Raw genomic sequence first — 18,447 nt, 5'->3', positions numbered from 1 at the left:
GATTTTCTTGGGCATTGTTACTGTGACACACCGCGCACTCTGATTACGAAATCACTCAATATGGTTTGTCATTTCTCGCCGCAATTCAGCTGTCGGTGTGATTCCTGACGTCATTAAAATTCGTTATCAGAGATCAGAAACAACCCTGCAGGGCCCCTTAGTCGTGTGGTCAGCACAGAGCAGGATCACCGCTGAGACAACACAGGACAGCACATGACAAGGGACAAACATCCAGTCCCACGGACAGAAGATAATTCCTTCCATTGCTCAAGGCGGGAATCGAACCAAGGACAACTTAGTTGGGAAGTGAACAAGCTATTCACATAGGAAAACGGCGGACTCACAAACTTTACCTTACTTAATTTTTAAAATATGACATTATTATTATTATTATTATTATTATTATTATTATTATTATTATTATTATTATTATTATTATTATTATTATTATTATTACTTTACTGTCTAACAATTTAAAAGTGTATGCCCCTCTAAACCGCAGATTGTATCTCTACGACTTGTTGGTAGGTGTTTGCAATGCCAAGCACATGACAACAAAATCGTTGGTTCTGAAGTGGTCTCGATTTAAGTGATATTCATTTTTACTTTGTGCTCACGGCGCATGTATATTACTAGACATTACAACACACAGAAGATCATGAACCAGTGTATTTGAATTTACACGTTTTTATTTTAACTCCAGAATTCTCTACAATTATTGTCATGGTAACATCTTTTTTTTTTTTTTCTTCGCTGTTATTTATACTCGCTTTAAAATCTTTGGTCATATCGCGAGTTAATCTTTGGTTGAAATCCGAAGGCCTGTGTACTATTGTTGAGACTGGTTCTATTGTTGTGAACTAGATGGCGACTGTATATATGTTACTGATTTGTTATGAATATGATTTCGGTGATGAATGAGGCCGGTGATATTCAGGGATGCTGTGGCCCGAATTTCCTGGCATTTGCCTTACGGTTGAGGAAAACCCTGAAAAACCTCAACCAGGAAATTCAACCCGACCGGGAATCGAACCCGGGCCCTCTGCGTAAGAGACCAGCATGCTGACCCCTACACCACAGAGGTGGTATGGTAACATCTATTACTCAGAGTTGAAAATTGAGAAGTGATGGGCGGTCACAGAATTTTGCCTTCATTTACCTGTTCTTGCTAACAAATAGGCCTACATGTTCTATATAGTACAAAACTAATACTGAGGACGAATTTCTTAATATTTTCACTGATCGTAAGTTTTCCTTGGAACTGTTTACATTTGGAAGTAAGTCACTCTCAAATGTCGTTGAAACAATGCTATTTGCCTTCAGGGACAAAAACAGTATTAGTTGACAACAACGAAGCAAATTAGAATTGAATACTATTCCGATTTAAAATTAATTTAAGAGTTCAAACAAAAATAGAAATAGAAATGGGACGTCATTCAATAAATTTTGGGTGTAATTTTCAAATGACAATATTGTATACAAAAACAAAAAATATGTGATTTCTTTAGGTTCTGTAGGCTACTGGAAAACACAAGCCCGAGAATGGAATGAATGTATATGGAATTCAAATCATTCTAACCTATCTGATGATATTTTTTCCCCCCTTTTCTTAATTGTAAATGAGCACAAACGCTACTTAGGCGTACATTTTTCTGACATTCTGACGATTCCCTAACCGTTTCAAATGTATACAATTTTACCTTTTAGGTGTATTTCCAAATTATATGTAATACCCTTTGTCAAATCTGGTAACCTTTACATAAGGGAAGCTAAATTTATTTATTATTTATTATATTACAGTAACTGTCGATGCTCTCTGAATGTCCCTAAAACTACACATTACCACAGAATACAATAAATGGAACCACGTACATGGAATTTACTTTAACCTCTCCACAGAATATTTTAGGATACAAATTTCTCATTTTATTTACGTCCAAGACTTTTATCAACAGATGTTGGTGCATGTGAGATAGAAACCCTTCACAATCCCAAAACAAACAAAACTGGATTTCTAACACCAATGTTCATTATTTTATTAGATTTAATCAGTTGATTAGAAAGACATCACACTTCCTCAACCCATGCAGTTAAAAGGTGTGCAAGGAAAAAGGAAGTATTTGTTCAAAACTTTGAAAAAAAAAAAAGCACAGCATCGCTAATACCTTGGTTACCCTTGGTTACCTTTTAGATATGTCCGAAGATGGTATAAGATTGGCGAGCAGAGAGAATCAGACAGTGCTGTAGACAAGAGCAACAATCATGACGTCAGACGGGCACAAAGCACAAATAATACAAGAGAACAAATGCATATTATTATTAATAACACTAAGACATTAGTTGAAAGAAAGTTACAAGCGTTTTAACATACATACTACATTAAGTATAAGATTTTAAAAATATGTGATAAACGAGATATGCACAGAGAGTTAAAAATGTTACATATCAAAAGAGAGTTTGGTATTCACTGAAGTAAAGAAATTAATTCAATTTTTTTACTAACAATACTGTTATTAAAGTTGACACTTTTACTGAAATCAAACAGCAATACTCATATTTACAGATTTCACTGATTCAGGCTACCAATAAGAGAAGAAACTAGATATACGATATTTGTAATTTCACTCATTAAGTATTAATTTATGCTAAATTCGTATCTCTGAGGTTACCTACATGTAGGGTAACCAGATTCACGTCGATAAAGAGAGGACACAAAGCTTTAAAAAGGAGGACATTGTTCGAAAAAAGAGGACAGAAAATATGTACTTAGATTTAAAACTTATACTCGTATTATACTTTACTTTACGTCAATATCTGTTTTATTACAAAATAATTATGATAAAACTTAACAATATTGATTTTTACAGTTAGTAGTATTAGTAGTATTTATTTATTTAACCTTGTAGAGATAAGGCCGTCAGGCCTTCTCTGCCCCTCTACCAGGGGATTACAACTATAATATGGACAATAAATTACAATTAACATTAAATTTACAATTACAATTACAATAAAAATTAAAGTACGACAAGATTACCTGATTAATGAAAGCTAGATATTTTATCATAGAAGTTAAGAACAAAGAATATTTTTGTATTTACTGAATTACAAAGTAAACCTAGAATAACAAAATTCTATAGTGATGAAATTGCCGGATATTGAAATATTTTGTGATATATTAAGAGAACTATAGGCCTATACAAGAAACCATGTCTGAACGAGTCTCAATTACTGACAAAGTGCCTAGTAAGTTTACGTTTGAATTCAATTTTATTTCGACAGTCTCTGATGCTAGCAGGTAACGAATTCCAGAGTCTTGGCAGGGCTGTTGTGAAAGAGGATGAGTATGAGGAGGTACGATGGGATGGTATTGTTAGTATTGTTTCATGGCGAGAGCGTGTGTTCAGATTGTGGCGGGAAGAAAGGTAAGTGAAGCGAGACGACAGGTACGAAGGAATAGAAGAGTTCAAGATTTCAAGTCTAAGCCAACCTATTGCTTCCAGGGATGGGGTAATATGATCATATTTACAAACACTGCTTACAAAACGTACACACAAGTTATGAGCGCGTTGAAGTTTCGTTTTGTTGTCGCTGGAAAGGTCAGTCAGTAAAATGTCAGCATAGTCAAAATAGGGAAATACAAGGGACTTTTTTAAGCAAGAGGCAAGATGAACATTTATCCTTTTTAGCACATGGATAATAGAATATACTTTTCTGCAGGTTTCTGTGATTTGCATGTCCCAGTTGAGATTATTATCCATGTGAATGCCAAGATTTTTTACCGAAGAACTGAAAGGGTTATGCACTGTACTTACTTTAACGGGGCAAATGTCGAGGTGCTTTACAGCGTCGGTTTGCCGCAGTTAGCTACATATGAAAGTCAAGGGAACTATAATTATATATTAAAGAAGACAGAAAATATCTATTTAGATTTTACATTCGCACCTCGATTTACTAGCTACCTGTGGGCAATGACCATAAGAAGGAGGAGCAAAGAGAGTTACGATCGTTGGCAAAGAGTATATTCCGTCGATGCTGCTGCCACCTACAGGCACATTATTTCAAAAAGGCTTTAAATCAGATAATTTAAAAATATCAGGCATACAAACAAGTCACGAAAAGGAGGATATTTTTTTATTTTAAAAAAATCCGCCCGAACCCCGGACAAAACCCTAAAAAGGACATGTCCGGACAAAAGACAACGTCTGGTCACCCTACATACAGATATCATTTGAAGCTGTTACAATAATAAATTGATTTATTACACGTTTGTGAATCCCATTAAATAAAAAATCTATAATATTTGAAGTCTCACTACAACGTAAAATTAATTTATACGACATTTGGAACTTTCGCTAATATAAAATAAAAATTTTGTGATTTATTCCAGGCTGTCATTCTAATAATATACGAGGGTCATTTCAAAAATAATGCATAAGTTGGTAGAACTGTGAAGTGGATGATGCAACAACAATGAATATTATGTCAGTTGCATTTGAAGAATTGAGGTAGAAGCATGTGTGTTCGTTTCGTTCATAGTATACTCTGTGTTTAGGTAACAAGAGTTAGAAATGGAGCCTACACGTGTCTCGGGTACTGTGACGATTGAAGGTCAATGATCGAACCTTTATGTGGCAAAACCTCACAGAAATCCACAGAGGAGCGGAGTTTGCGGTGAGCTCACAATGGACCGTAGTACAGTTTTTCGTTGGGCTACTCGTTTCCGTGTTAGCTTAGATGATGATGCAAGACCAGGAAGGCCGAAAACATCAACACATGAACAAAGTGTGAAACTTGTGGCGGGTGCTCTTCAAGAAGATCGTCGAGCGACGTGTGAGGAACTTCCAGAAGCTACCAGGATTTCACCAAATTCAGTATTCCGTATTTTGACAAAGAATTTCGAGAAAAGAAAAATTTCTACACGATGGGTCTCTCACTTTTTGACTTCTGAACAGAAGCAGAAACGCCTGGAAATTGCAAACTTGCTGACAGGATCATCACGAAAACGAGTAGCCCAATGAGAAACTATATTACGATTGACTGTAAGTTCACCACAAACTCCACTCAAAGCACTGTGGAAGTGTGGATTTCTGTGGAGGGACGGGCTTGTATTTTACAGTATATCCTTAAATTCTATAAACCAACCTTGTGACCATTAACTAATCACAATTAGTTACAAACATATTTTCGTATTAATTTTATAGAAATACTTCAGTGAAATGAATGTCTTAAGATATGCAACACTTTCACAACACTCTGTACAATAATGTTACAACAAACTTACATTACCATTCCTAGGAAACAGAATTTTCAAAAGACAATATTAATTAATACTAACAAGTTGCATACAAATAGAACTACGAAAGAGTTCATTCAGACAATTCAACATACCAATGACACAAACTTAAGACTGAATAAAAAAACATGCTTCATATGGCTAAAAAACATTTCAACAATTATATACCCCACATAAAGTCTTTTCCAGAACAGTAATATACATTCAGTTGCGCTAAATTAAATGAAATAATAGATATACAACCTAACATAATTAAAAACATCTCTTCCACTCATTACATTGATTTGACATGCTTCCAATAATTAATTATTTTTGTGCATAGGAAACCTTTGTGCAATGACGTTACAATTGAAATAAAATTAACGTAATTGCAGATGATTTCAACTGTCCTTTTTACGTTGTCTTCTGGACAAAACACAGTTCATAATTTTGTCGTTTATATTAGTTCATTAGCCAAGTTACACGTCGAACCCTTCGACAGTTTTCCACTGTTAAATATTGGACAATGAATAAGAAGAGTATTTAATTCTCTTGGTCTAGTCTAGTGGAACTCTTCACTTTACCCCAACATATTTGTTGTTAAAGATAATGCTTTTCCCTCCATCAAATAAATGTCATATAAAACCCATAAACATGCTCGAATATATTAAATACATAAAGGGCCGTATTCATAGACATCTTTAGCGCGGGTTTCCGGTGGATGATCAGCGTTTTTCGTATTCATAAATCAGTGTTAGCGATATGATATGATTTGAATTCTGTACTAGTAACCAGTGGATAGCCGGGGCTAGCTTAGTACGCTCGTAGCGCGTGCTGCGAAATGTCTATGAATAGCACCCTAAATGTTTATTATAAAATTCACGTACTTGCAGATGATTTCAACTGTGCTTTTTACGTTGCCTTCTGGACAATACACAGTTCACAATTTTGTCGTCTATATTAGTTAATTAGCCAAGTTACACGTCGAATCCTTCGACAGTTTTCCACTGTTAAATATTCGTTAAATATTCGACAACGAATAAGAAGAGCATTTAATTCTCTTGGTCTAGTCTAGAGGAACTCTTCACTTTACCCCAACATATTTGTTGTTAAAGGTAATGACTTTCCCTCCATCAAATAAATGCTATATAAAACCCATAAACATGCTCGAATATATTAAATACAGAAACACTTATTCTGTGTGAGTATTATTATTACCATTATATAAAGTAAATCATAAAAAAGTAAGGAAATACAAAGGAATAATGCTAGAAAACTTGAAGAACGTAATAAAATGAAGCTGTAACACCTGAATGCGTTACATCATGCTAGCTGTAACAATTTTGAACACATTAATAATATATGGCTGAAACAGACGTTAAAGCATAATAATTAAAATACAACAGCAGAATATTATTGAAAAAGTAAAATTAGGAAAAACGATGCAATTTATAATTATTCCTAATGAATTATTTTACTGCGAGATAATACACAGGATGTTTAAGAATAGTATCAGTAAACTATGTGGTGTAGAATATGGCACTTAACTATATCTTGAGAATGAGTGGTCGGAAGCAATGGCAGGTTCATAGCTTTACTATGCAGCAGCTGCATATCTGTAAGTTGAACTACGTATGGGCGCGATCACCTGTCGACAGGTGCACAACTTTACTATGCTGCATGTCGTTACGTTGAAGAGTTGACGAAGAGAGCGCAAAAAAAAGAGAACAAGAGAAATACAAGCACAACAAGGGGAATTTAAGGAGCAATAGGGGAATACAAGGAGAAGAAGGGGAAGACAAGCAGGAGAAGGGTAATAGAGTAGAACGTCGATTATCTGTTTTAATAGACGGGAGATGGCAAATGGTTAATCATAAAAGAACGGATAATCAATATTAACAATTTTAATGGATTTAAATCTATTTGGCGAAATTTAAAATACTTTAAAAAACTGATTTATTTTTTCTACACTTTCCCGCAATTAATTTACTTTTTATACATATTCTAAGTTTGTTAATTATATAAAAATATTTAAGCTAGTGGTGCAAAGTGAAATTTTTGTGATACAGAAACGAACGTGTTATGTATGCACTGAAATTACACTTATCCTATAGGCACGATTCAGAAAGTAAGAAAGAGCAGTGCAAATCATTACTTATACCGCGAAAAAAACACGTTCTTCTTTAGTAATGGGTAATCCGCAGAACGATTAATCTGGGACAGATAATCGAGGTTCTTCTGTAGAAGGAAAACAAGTCGAATATGCCTATAATGAGAACAGGGGGAGTGTATTGGGATGCAAAGAGAACAAGGCGAATGGAAGGAGAACAAGCGAAATACAGGAATAATAAGGTAACACAGGGATAATAAAGGAAAACAAGGGCAATACACGGAGAAGGGAATAAAAGGAGAACAAGGGAATACAAGGAGAACATGGGGAATACAAGAACACGGTGAATACAAGGAGAACATAGGGAATAAAAGGAGAATATGGAAGGACAATGAGAACAAACGGAAGACAAGGAGAACAAGGAGAATATAAGAATAACAAGCGGGAGACAAGGAGAACAAGGATAATAAAAAGAAAACAAGAATACAACAAAAACAAGGAAATATAAAGGAAAATATTGAAATACAAGAAATACAAGGGAGTATGTGAAAGTCAATTCCAAAGTTATGTAGCGAAAAGAAAGGCTTAGTTTAACCTAAAGAAATACACATTAATTCATTCAAGAATAACTTGAATAATTACTATTTATTTATTTGTTTGCGTAATTATTTATTTATTCCACTTGCCTAGCAACAACACTAGTGAAATATCTAAAACAGAAACTTTTATGAAAATGAACCCAATTTTAATGAAAAACAATATATATAGAGAGAATATCATTGAAATGATAGCCGTCCAAATCTTGGATTTTAAATATCGGTATCCTAATCAATTCAAATGAAGAAAAAAAAAACGTAAATTAATGTTAAAAAAATACGTAATGAAATTTTAAAAAAGAATATTCTGCGACAAGATATGGTGGCTATCTAAACGATAAAAATTTATTGAAAATAAATAATATACATTTGATATTATAAAGATGAATAGAGATGGTGACTGATGATGTTCAGTAAAGATTTTAAAATGGTTGATGCAATTGTCTGAAGAGTCTTATCAGGAACCTTTAAATTTCTGAGGATCTCCAATGTAAATTTTTAACAACTTTGAGGAACTTCAAAATTCTCCTGGCTTGTGAATAAGCCTACAGGTTTATTAAATATTAAACATCTTACGTCAAATTCCCCCAATACATTGCGTACAATATTAAATGTCTAAGAAGACGAAAACAAATGACAAGAGTGTCATAATAAGATTATCCATGAGTTGGATGACACACTTTATGGGATATTAGCATTACAAATAGTAAGAAATAAATTATAAATCATCCATAGCTGACAATGTCTTCATATATTCGTATCGATTAGTTGCTTCTGGCACTTGCATTGAATAAAGAGAAATGGATGACCTTGCAGGTATTGCAAACTCTAGTTATACCTTCCGTATCAAATTTTACGTTAGAATGTTCCTTTATTTTGTTAATATAGTTTCACTGAATAAAAAAAAAACTGTTTTATATGATATTACAAAAATGATACAAAATTGTTAAAAATCGGAAATAAATGATACGTTACCTTCTGTCCTGCATTTCATTTCGTGTTACACGGCACGTAAAAGCGGTAAGCAAAACAGACGAGTTGCATGCACCCGATCCAAGCGTTCCGGTATTACGTCATAGCTAATATGTCATTGCTATTATTGGCACGCGTGTCATAATAAGCCGATTAGGAACGATATTGGATGTAGTAACAACCTTTTTATAATGCTAGGATGGCATAATAGTAATATACGTTACAAGAGCGGTATGTTGACGTTTTCATGGTCGAGGAAAAGATTGAAAAAGCGAAATGTAGTGGAGCTTTTTTAATTTCCGAGAACATGAAAACAAACATACCGCTCGTGTATCGTACATTATTTTGTGCGAAGATCGTTTATTACATACCTGAAAGACGAATTTCTAATTAGTTGCAATGAAATCTCCATGTTGGTTTCTGTTTAATGACGACAACTTCGGAACACCAAAATATCTTTCTTCAACATTGTTGCTATAAAATGTTTTCTGTGTTTACTATACTCCAGCAGGCCGTGATATACGTCTGTCTTTCTTTCCCCCAGTCTATAAATGCGAACTTAAAACAAACGGTAAGGTTATGTAATGATTTATTTTTCATTTTAATATTTTAACAATATTATTTATATAACATATTGCAGTAATAACATCGGCATCTGGAATCTTGTCAATTTTTTCACGGCTTCCTTAATGTTACTTGTATCAGGAATGCAATAAGTTTAGTGGAGTAGTAGACTTTACTTAATTGTTGCAAATATTTAAAAACAATAATTAACATTGCAATTTAGGTGAAATTGCAGTGGTAAGTTTCCAATTTATAATTATTACTATGTTAAACGTCTCTAAAAATAATATGTTAAAAGCCTAAAGCAGTAAAATGAATGTCGCGCTTAAGCGGTAAGAAGAGGGAAATTATGTGTGTTACGTTGGGAATACTGAATGCGGTATTTCACACTTACCGCGTATTGGTTCTGTGCGGAAAACAAGCAAATACGCACCATCTCGCACAAAAGAATAAAAACTAACTTAGATTGAAATACAATAAATTGTGTTTTTATAATGCTAGGATGGCATAATAGAATAAAAACGAACTTACATTGAAATACAAGAAATTGTGTTGTCTAATTAAAAAAAAAAAGTCAGATATTTCTGCCGGGCCCTGTATTTCACTGCGTGTAATTCAATTCAATTTACGGAGTTTTATTACACAATTTTTCTAATAAATTACAGGCCAATCGATACTAAAACAGTTTAAAAAAACTAATTGCAGTCAATTAACGCTAAAACAATTGAGAAACTAATTAAATCAATCAAAGTTGAAACAGATGAAAAGAGTGAAGTCACAACAATCCCACATAACAATCGAATTAATAATATTATTCACATTCAATAAAACACACACGGGATAAAATCTCTAATGAAATTAACTTGATATTTTTCAATTATAATCGGATCTGCAATGTGTATATGTGAGCTCTGATATTTCATTATTGTCTCATACGCACCCGACACACATAACATCGGAAAAAGAATAAAGGCAGGCGTGCTAACAGCTAATCCAGGGTATTTATGCAACGTTGGGACATTTATCATTCGGCTTAATCTTTTAAAAGAGATTTTGAATTTGTTTCCAGATATATCATCCATGTAACATTTATTTTTATAGCGGATTCTATCATACTAGTGTCTTGTGCAGCAAATGCTGCAAACTAAGTTCATTGAACGTCCAAATAAACATTTTTCAGATTTATTTTCAATGAAGAATACCAGACATTCTGAAAGTTATTTGCTTCCATGAAAGACACTCTCTCTCGAGCCAATACTGAAGAGAACCACGCAAATAAATATCTACACCACACCGCCATTAAATATATGAAAAAGACCCAACACACTTGATTAATAATTATAAAAATATTTGATTTTTAATAATATTATTATCTTACGTAAGTTTTATAGCTTTCAGTAACATATACTATATAACCGCTACTCAATAAAATATAGAAATCAAAATCTAATTTAAGTTATTCTCTACATCTACTTATATAACCCCAAAACGTTTCACTTTCATATCATCAATATAGCATTAATATGTATAATTAATGAAAAATAGTCACATCACGGCATTAACTACGATAATATTTTATTTCTATTAGTAATAATGTCATCAAACCACCTCAAGTTTTGTAGTTTTTAATATCCAATACACAGCTGTACCCAGAAAATTACACACCACAGAATCGAACCTGTAAATTATTATTAGTAAGTTCAGTTTTTAATAACCAATTTAATTTGAGCTCTAAATATGTCAGCATTCTTGCAGATCATGGCCTTCGTGTAATATTGTTTACTGTAGTGTGTGTTTTGTTTTATTCTGAAATGCAATACGGCCGACTTGATACTCGCTTCGCTTCTCCTGAATGCAATTAGCTACTTCTCAAAACTGACGACAGATGGATTTTGGAAAATAGGAAAATTATGTTTAAAAATTGACATTTCACTGAAAACTACTATTTTTCCGAAAAACTTTGGGTTCCAAGCTTCAAAATGAGGGGCCATTTATTAAAATCCGTTCAGCCGTTTTCCCGTAATTTCCATGACCAGTTCAAATTATATATAGAGATAAGATAATAACTGCCTCCCATTGGAGGTAGTCCAGAAGGACTCAGTATACTCTCCTACATAAATTTTACAATATTAAATGTTTACATAAATTTTGTAGAAAGAAAATTAAAATAAACATATATGAATATAAAGTGAATAAAAAAAAATTAAACAGAGTGAATATCATGACTCAGAATTTGGCAAGAGCGTTTCAAAACTGAAGTTATGATGTCAGCAGTAAGTGTCTGTGGTAGTTCAAAAGTCTTCCTGAAGCTTTTAAAGAACTTGGGAATCACACCACGAGCTCCAATAAGAAGACCAATCACCTCAATGTCTTCAAGCTGGTATTTAGCTTTGAAGTAATCAACTGTTGGCAGATAAATGTTGATCTTTTCTTTATTGACATCCTCCGGCTGGCTACTCCCCGTTTCAATCCTTATGGTAGGATCAATTATATATCCTTTCTTGGTAGCCTGGGAATACGCTATGATGTCAATACGTCTAGAGGTGCCATTAGTAGCAAGGTAAAAAACTTCCTCTTCTACTATCCAAGACATGCATATCATTAATATGGAGCGCTACCCCAAAATTGGCAAAGCTTCATTTCTCACACTAGTTTATTAAACCTTGTCGGACCGTAAAGAAAACAGCTATCGCAATGTCCATATTTTATATGTTGTACAATATTATAGTATTGTGAAATTTTAATTTTGCCTACCAATCTATATATATATAATTTGAACTGGTAATGGAAAACGGCTGAACGGATTTTAGTAAATGGCCCCTCATTTTGAAGCTTGGAACCCAAAGTTTTTCGGAAAAGTAGTAGTTTTCAGTGAAATGTCAATTTTCCTACATAATTTTCCTATTTTCCAAAATCCATCTGTTGTCAGTTTTGAGAACTAATTTTATCGAATCACGGCCGACTTGATTGAATTTCAGAACAAAACACACACTATAATAAACAATAGGCTATTACACGGAGGCCATGACCTGCAGGATTCCCGACATATTTAGAGCTCAATTCAATTTGTTATTAAAAACTGATTCTGCAGTGTATAATAATTTTCTGAGTACAGCTGTGTATTGGATATTCAAATCTACGAAACTTGAGGTGGTTTGATGACATTATTATCATTAGAAATTAAATATTATTATAGTTAATATCATGATGCATCTATTTTACATTAATTGTACATAATATTGATGGTATATTGATGACATGAAAGTGAAACGTTTTCAGGTTATGTAAGTAAATGTAGAGAATATCTTAATTTAGATCTTCATTTCTATAATTTACTGAGTGGCTGCTATATATAACTAAAAAACTTAAGTAAGATAATAATATTGTTATTAAAAATCAAATATTTTTATACTTATTAACCCAGCGGGGTTGGATCTTTTTCATATACTTAATGGCGGTGTAGTGTAGATATTGATATGTGTCATTGTCTTCAGTATTGGCTCGACAGAGCGCAAAAATTACATTTCCTAAGGAAAGATAAAAAAGTATTACTTACTGATAAAATAAGAGGCCTAGAAAATTTTGTAGTCTCCAATCATTTCAGCAAGATCTCTTAGTAGGATAAAATGATTTTACGCTCTACATTTCAAGTTCTATATGCAGCAGCTATACGAAAATGCTATTGTTCGAAAGCTTAGCAAACCTGACATTTTTTTAACTTTTGCCTACAATCCACAATGACCTGAAATAGCTACTGCTATCGTTCTGACATTGATACTTGCGTTTTCGCGTTGAAACTCAAAAACTGAAGTTGGATAGGTTCAAGAAAAAGTATTTGGCCTAAAAAAAATCCATTCAGAGGGAGTATGTTTCATTATTATGGAAGTAAATAACTATCAAAAAGACAAGTATTCTTCATTGAAAATAAATCTGAAAAATGTCTATTTGAACGTCTAACGAACTTAGTTTGCAGCAGCATTTGCTGCACAAGCCACTAGTTTCTTCCTATTGTTCTAATAAATTATAGCATATAGCCTATTTTTAGTAGGTTATTTTACGACGCTTTATCAAAATCTTAGGTTATTTAGCGTCTGAATGGGATGAAGGTGATAATGCTGGTGAAATGAGTTCAGGGTCCAGCACCGAAAGTTACCCAGCATTTGCTCAAATTTGGGTTGAGGGAAAACCCCGGAAAAAACTCAACCAGGTAACTTGCCCCGACCGGGAAATTAACCTGTTGTATTCGATAGGATACTTTGTCAATTTAAGGGTTAATATTATACCCATTCATCTTTCCAATATTAAAATTCGTATGTAAGAAGAAGACCTTTGGGGAGGCCGAGACGTAGATGGGAAGATAATATTAAAATGGATTTGAGGGAGGTGGGATATGTTGATAGAGACTGAATTAATCTTGCACAGGATAGGGACCAATGGCGGGCTTATGTGAGGGCGGCAATGAACCTCCGGGTTCCTTAAATGCCAGTAAATAAGCAAGTAAGAATGTACGAAGAAGATGTTTTACGTTCGTTACACAGAAGGCTACAAAACACACATTTCTAATTAAAAAGATGTATAGTGAAAAGTAATAGGAATAATAATAATAATAATAATAATAATAATAATAATAATAATAATAATAATAATAATAATAATAATAATACTGAAAGGTCAGTGTTTTCAAAAAACATCTACAAAATTTAATCTTATTCTCTTAGTAGCCGTACCCGTGCGCTCCGCTGCACCCGTTAGAAATAAATATAAAGTAATTACATAATTAAAATAGGACATTTGATCCAGGGAACATTCGTGTTTGATAGCAGGATAAATCGTTTAATATGTTACTTAATTTAAATTGCATCCAAATAATTAAAATGCGATAATTTTGGTCCAGAAACACTCATTTGTTGCAATGACAATTCCTTTAACCTGTTTCTTAATTTTTATTATATGCAACCATAGTTTAATGAAGATTGACATCATTTAGATTTAATGTGTATATTTTATTTTGCTTGTTATAGGTTTCCATTGAATTATGGTAATAACTTAATTTTAACCCTTGTTTTCTACGTATTCAGTAAATGGCGCTTGGCCCACTATGGTTGTGAACACTTCAAATAACTTAAATTATATTATATAATATTTCATTACATATATTATATTATATCAGAAGTTACTGCAATAACATTATAGCATTATGTCTATCTAGAGAAACTACACTTTCCAATTGTAAAATAATAATTAATTATACAAATCGGTTAATTTAGCTTCCGATATTATTTCATACAAACACAGAAACATTCTCTGTAGGCTATCTTTCATAGCTTTCGATTGTTGCTGTGCAAGGCCCCTTATAGACGAAGTCATTTGTTTTTTAATTCATTACACGGCTTTAGATGGCAGTTATTTTAATTTTAAAACTCATTTATCTCATTAAATATCAGTCCTATCAACATTTTTCAAGGAATAAACCTTATCGCAAATTATTTTTAAAGAAACTTTTGTTATGTAACATTTTTCACAAAAATCAATAATAAGCGAGATATTTCGATTTATTTAATTGAGGCCCCCTTATAACCGCCCTTTTAAATAATGTACTTTGAATGCCATATAGCCTAAAATCTAAGTTACAACGAACTTAATTTATATTCCAATTTTCATCGAAATCCGCTCAGCCATTATCGCGTGAAAAGGTAACAAACATACAGATAAACAGACAGACATACAAACAAAAATTTCAATAAAGCGATTTTCCGTTTCAGGGTGGTTATTATATATGTTAGGACGAATTATTTTTGGAAAATCGAAAATTACCAGAAAAATTTCGGCTACAGATTTATTATTAGTATAGATTTCAAATTCTCCGCACCAATATCCCAATCTATTTGGCTTCTCGTTTTCAAAATTTATCCGCATATCATCAGCTAAGTACCAGGTCTCATCATAACAATTAACTCATTATACCTTACCATAAGACATCTTTATATTCTTCATCCTATACAGTTTAAGCTGCTAGAAATTGGAACTCGCTTCCGAGTGATGTAAGAGGTTGCTGGGGAATAACTTCATTTAGATCAAAATTACATAAATTCTTACTTAACAGATTAATTACTGATTAATATTATTTTGTTCTCATTATATCAATATACTTTAGATTTATATTTTGCTCCCTATAACGTAGTTCCAGTAAACTTCTATTTTATTACTTTTCATTATTTTAACCATCTAGCTATCTCAACTTAATTATAATTCTTTACATATTGCATATAGACTGTACTGAACTACATTAGCTCATAAATTATTACTTTTTCTTATAGGCTTTATCCGAATTTAAATAAACAGGTATTAGTCGTAAAAAGTCCCGCGCTGTGGCATCGTGGTCTAAGGTATTCTACCTAGGACTCGCGTTACGGAACGCGCGCTGGTTAGAGTCCTCATGGAGGAAGAAATTTACTCATGAAATTTCGGCCAGTGTATGGGACCGGTGACCACCCAGCATCGTGATGCACTTGGGGAGCTACGATAGGTAGCGAAATCCATTTACGCAAAACAGCTATAACGGCTGGGGGGCTCATCATGCTAACCACACGATACCTCCATTCTGGTTGGATGATCGTCCACCTCTGCTTCGGCATGTGGCCGTGAGGTCAGCAGCCGGCTGTTAGGTCTTGGCCCTTCATGGGCTGTAGCGCTACGGATTATTACTAGCCGTTTAAACTTAACGGAAGAATATTGCTGGAGAATCTTTTAAGTGTATTATAAATATTCATAATTGAAGGGTTCAGAACCATAGTGGGCCAAGCGCCATTTACTAAAACCGTAGAAAACAAGGGTTAAAATGAAGTTATTACCATATTTCAATGGAAACATATAACAAGATATATAAAATATACACATTAAAACTGAATGATATGTCAATCTTCATTAAACTATGGTATTCACTTAACTTTAACCCTTGCTTTCTATATTTTTAATAAATAGCGATTGGCCCACTATAGCTTTGACAGCTTCAATTTAAATAACTTATGTATGTCACTATTGCACTGATTGAGACTGGTTGAGTGGAAGAGAAGGCCTTATGGCCTTAACTCTGCCAGGGAAAATAAAACATTCTATTCTATTCTATTCTATCATCTAAAAAACTGTGGAACATTTGAGAGCCAATCAATATTTCGCTGAGCTATGTAAAATGAAAAATCATAGCTCGTTATAAATCAGAAATTATGTAGGAGTTTATTAGGGACAAGTAAAGTGGGAGTCTATGAAAAAAAATCTACCATTATCTATAACTCACAAATCATATTAGGGAATTGAAGCTGCCAAGAACTTACTTACTTACTTACTGACTTTCAAGGAACCCAGATGTTCATTGCCGCCCTCACATAAGCCCGCCACCGGTCCCTATCCTGAGCAAGATTAATCCAGTCTCTACAATCATATCCCACTTCCCTCAAACTATTTTAATATTATCTTCCCATCTACGTCTCGAAAGGTCTTTTCTCTCCGGCCTCCCAACTAACACTCTATATGCATTTCTGGATTCGCCCATACGTGCTACATGCTCAGCCCATCTCAAACGTCTGCATTTAACGTTCTTAATTATGTCAGGTGAAGAATAGAATGCGTGCAGTTCTGTGTTGTGTAACTTTCTCCATTCTCCTGTAACTTCATCCCCCTTAGCCCAAAATATTTTCCTACGTACCTTATTCTCAAACACCCTTAACCTCTGTTCCTCTCTCAAAGTGAGAGTCCAAGTTTCACAACCATAAAGAACAACCGGTAATATAACTGTTTTATAAATTCTAACTTTCAGATTTTTTGACAGCAGACTAGATGACAAAAGCTTCTCAACCGAATAATAACAGACATTTCCTAAATTTATTCTGTGTTTAATTTCCTCCCGATTATCATTTATATTTGTTACTGTTGCTCCCAGGTATTTGAATTTTTCTACCTCTTCGAAGGATAAATTTCCAAATTTTATATTTCCATTTCGTACAATATTCTGGTCACGAGACATAATCATATAATTTGTCTTTTCACGATTTACTTCCAAACCTATCTCTTTACTTGCTTCCAGTAAAATTCCGGTATTTTCCCTAATCGTTTATGGATTTTCTCCTAACATATTCACGTCATCCGCAAGATAAGCATCTGATGTAGCCCGTTCAATTCCAAACTCTCTCTGTTGTCCTTGACTTTCCTAATGGCATACTCTAGAGAAAAGTTAAAAAGTAAAGGTGTAGATAAGGTAGAATTAAAAATGTCCCAAAATGTTGAACAAAATGAAAATCTGAAATCATACTTAATTGTGATTACTAAAATCTTCTAACAAATAACTGGTATCACTAACTACAGTTCAGTGTTTATGCATAAAATCGAAAAGTTATCTCAAATATTTGACGTGTTTGCAACTTCAAACGGCTTGTAACTGCATTCTAAATAAGTTGAATGTATCCTGATTCTATCGGTGGGACATTTAGTTTTGTCATATTGTCCCAGTTCATACAGATAGAGACAAAAGGAATACAGTGCTACATAGAAATGTGGCTCTGCAAGCAATTCATTTCTCTTTTAGTACACAGAATAACAGAACTAGCTTCAAACAGAAAGAGAGAAAAACGGGTCACTTCCATTACTACAAAATGTAGAAGCTAAAGAATCGCATTTCGAATCACACAAAGAATTCGTGCTCTGAATATGTTTACGTGTCGTTAACATGGGGCGTAAGGGACGCACAATTTTTATCCTTGTGAAATACCCTCGTGCCGCAGAACTCCCATGTGTATAATCAATTCACAGATCACTACGGAAACAAAGTTGTCCTGTAACCACAGAAATACCTAAAAAAAAAAAATGGTAGGGGGGGATAGAGAGATATGGAAACAGGATAACAAAATTATACAATGACCAACAGAAACACAAAAGGTTCA

At 33.6% G+C, this 18,447-nt stretch overlaps 1 protein-coding gene across 12 annotated transcripts in view; it reads right to left on the bottom strand.

Annotated features, from left to right (window-relative positions):
• Positions 1-18,447, bottom strand: part of Dys (Dystrophin) — a 2,834,509-nt gene that overhangs the window by 1,190,887 nt on the left and 1,625,175 nt on the right. For 11 of the 12 annotated variants that reach the window (XM_069839232.1, XM_069839233.1, XM_069839235.1 and 8 more), the window contains one exon: positions 2,185-2,241. The exons of the other annotated variant lie outside the window; for it this stretch is intronic. In XM_069839232.1, the coding sequence (XP_069695333.1) occupies positions 2,185-2,241 (57 nt within the window). The remainder of the gene's footprint in view (positions 1-2,184; positions 2,242-18,447) is intronic. 12 annotated transcript variants of the gene reach the window in all.

The sequence above is a fragment of the Periplaneta americana genome, chromosome 11, assembly GCF_040183065.1.
Source record: "Periplaneta americana isolate PAMFEO1 chromosome 11, P.americana_PAMFEO1_priV1, whole genome shotgun sequence".
NCBI lineage: Eukaryota > Metazoa > Arthropoda > Insecta > Blattodea > Blattidae > Periplaneta > Periplaneta americana.
Note: the sequence above shows the minus strand (reverse complement) of the source record. Positions and strands in the feature narration are given on the sequence as shown.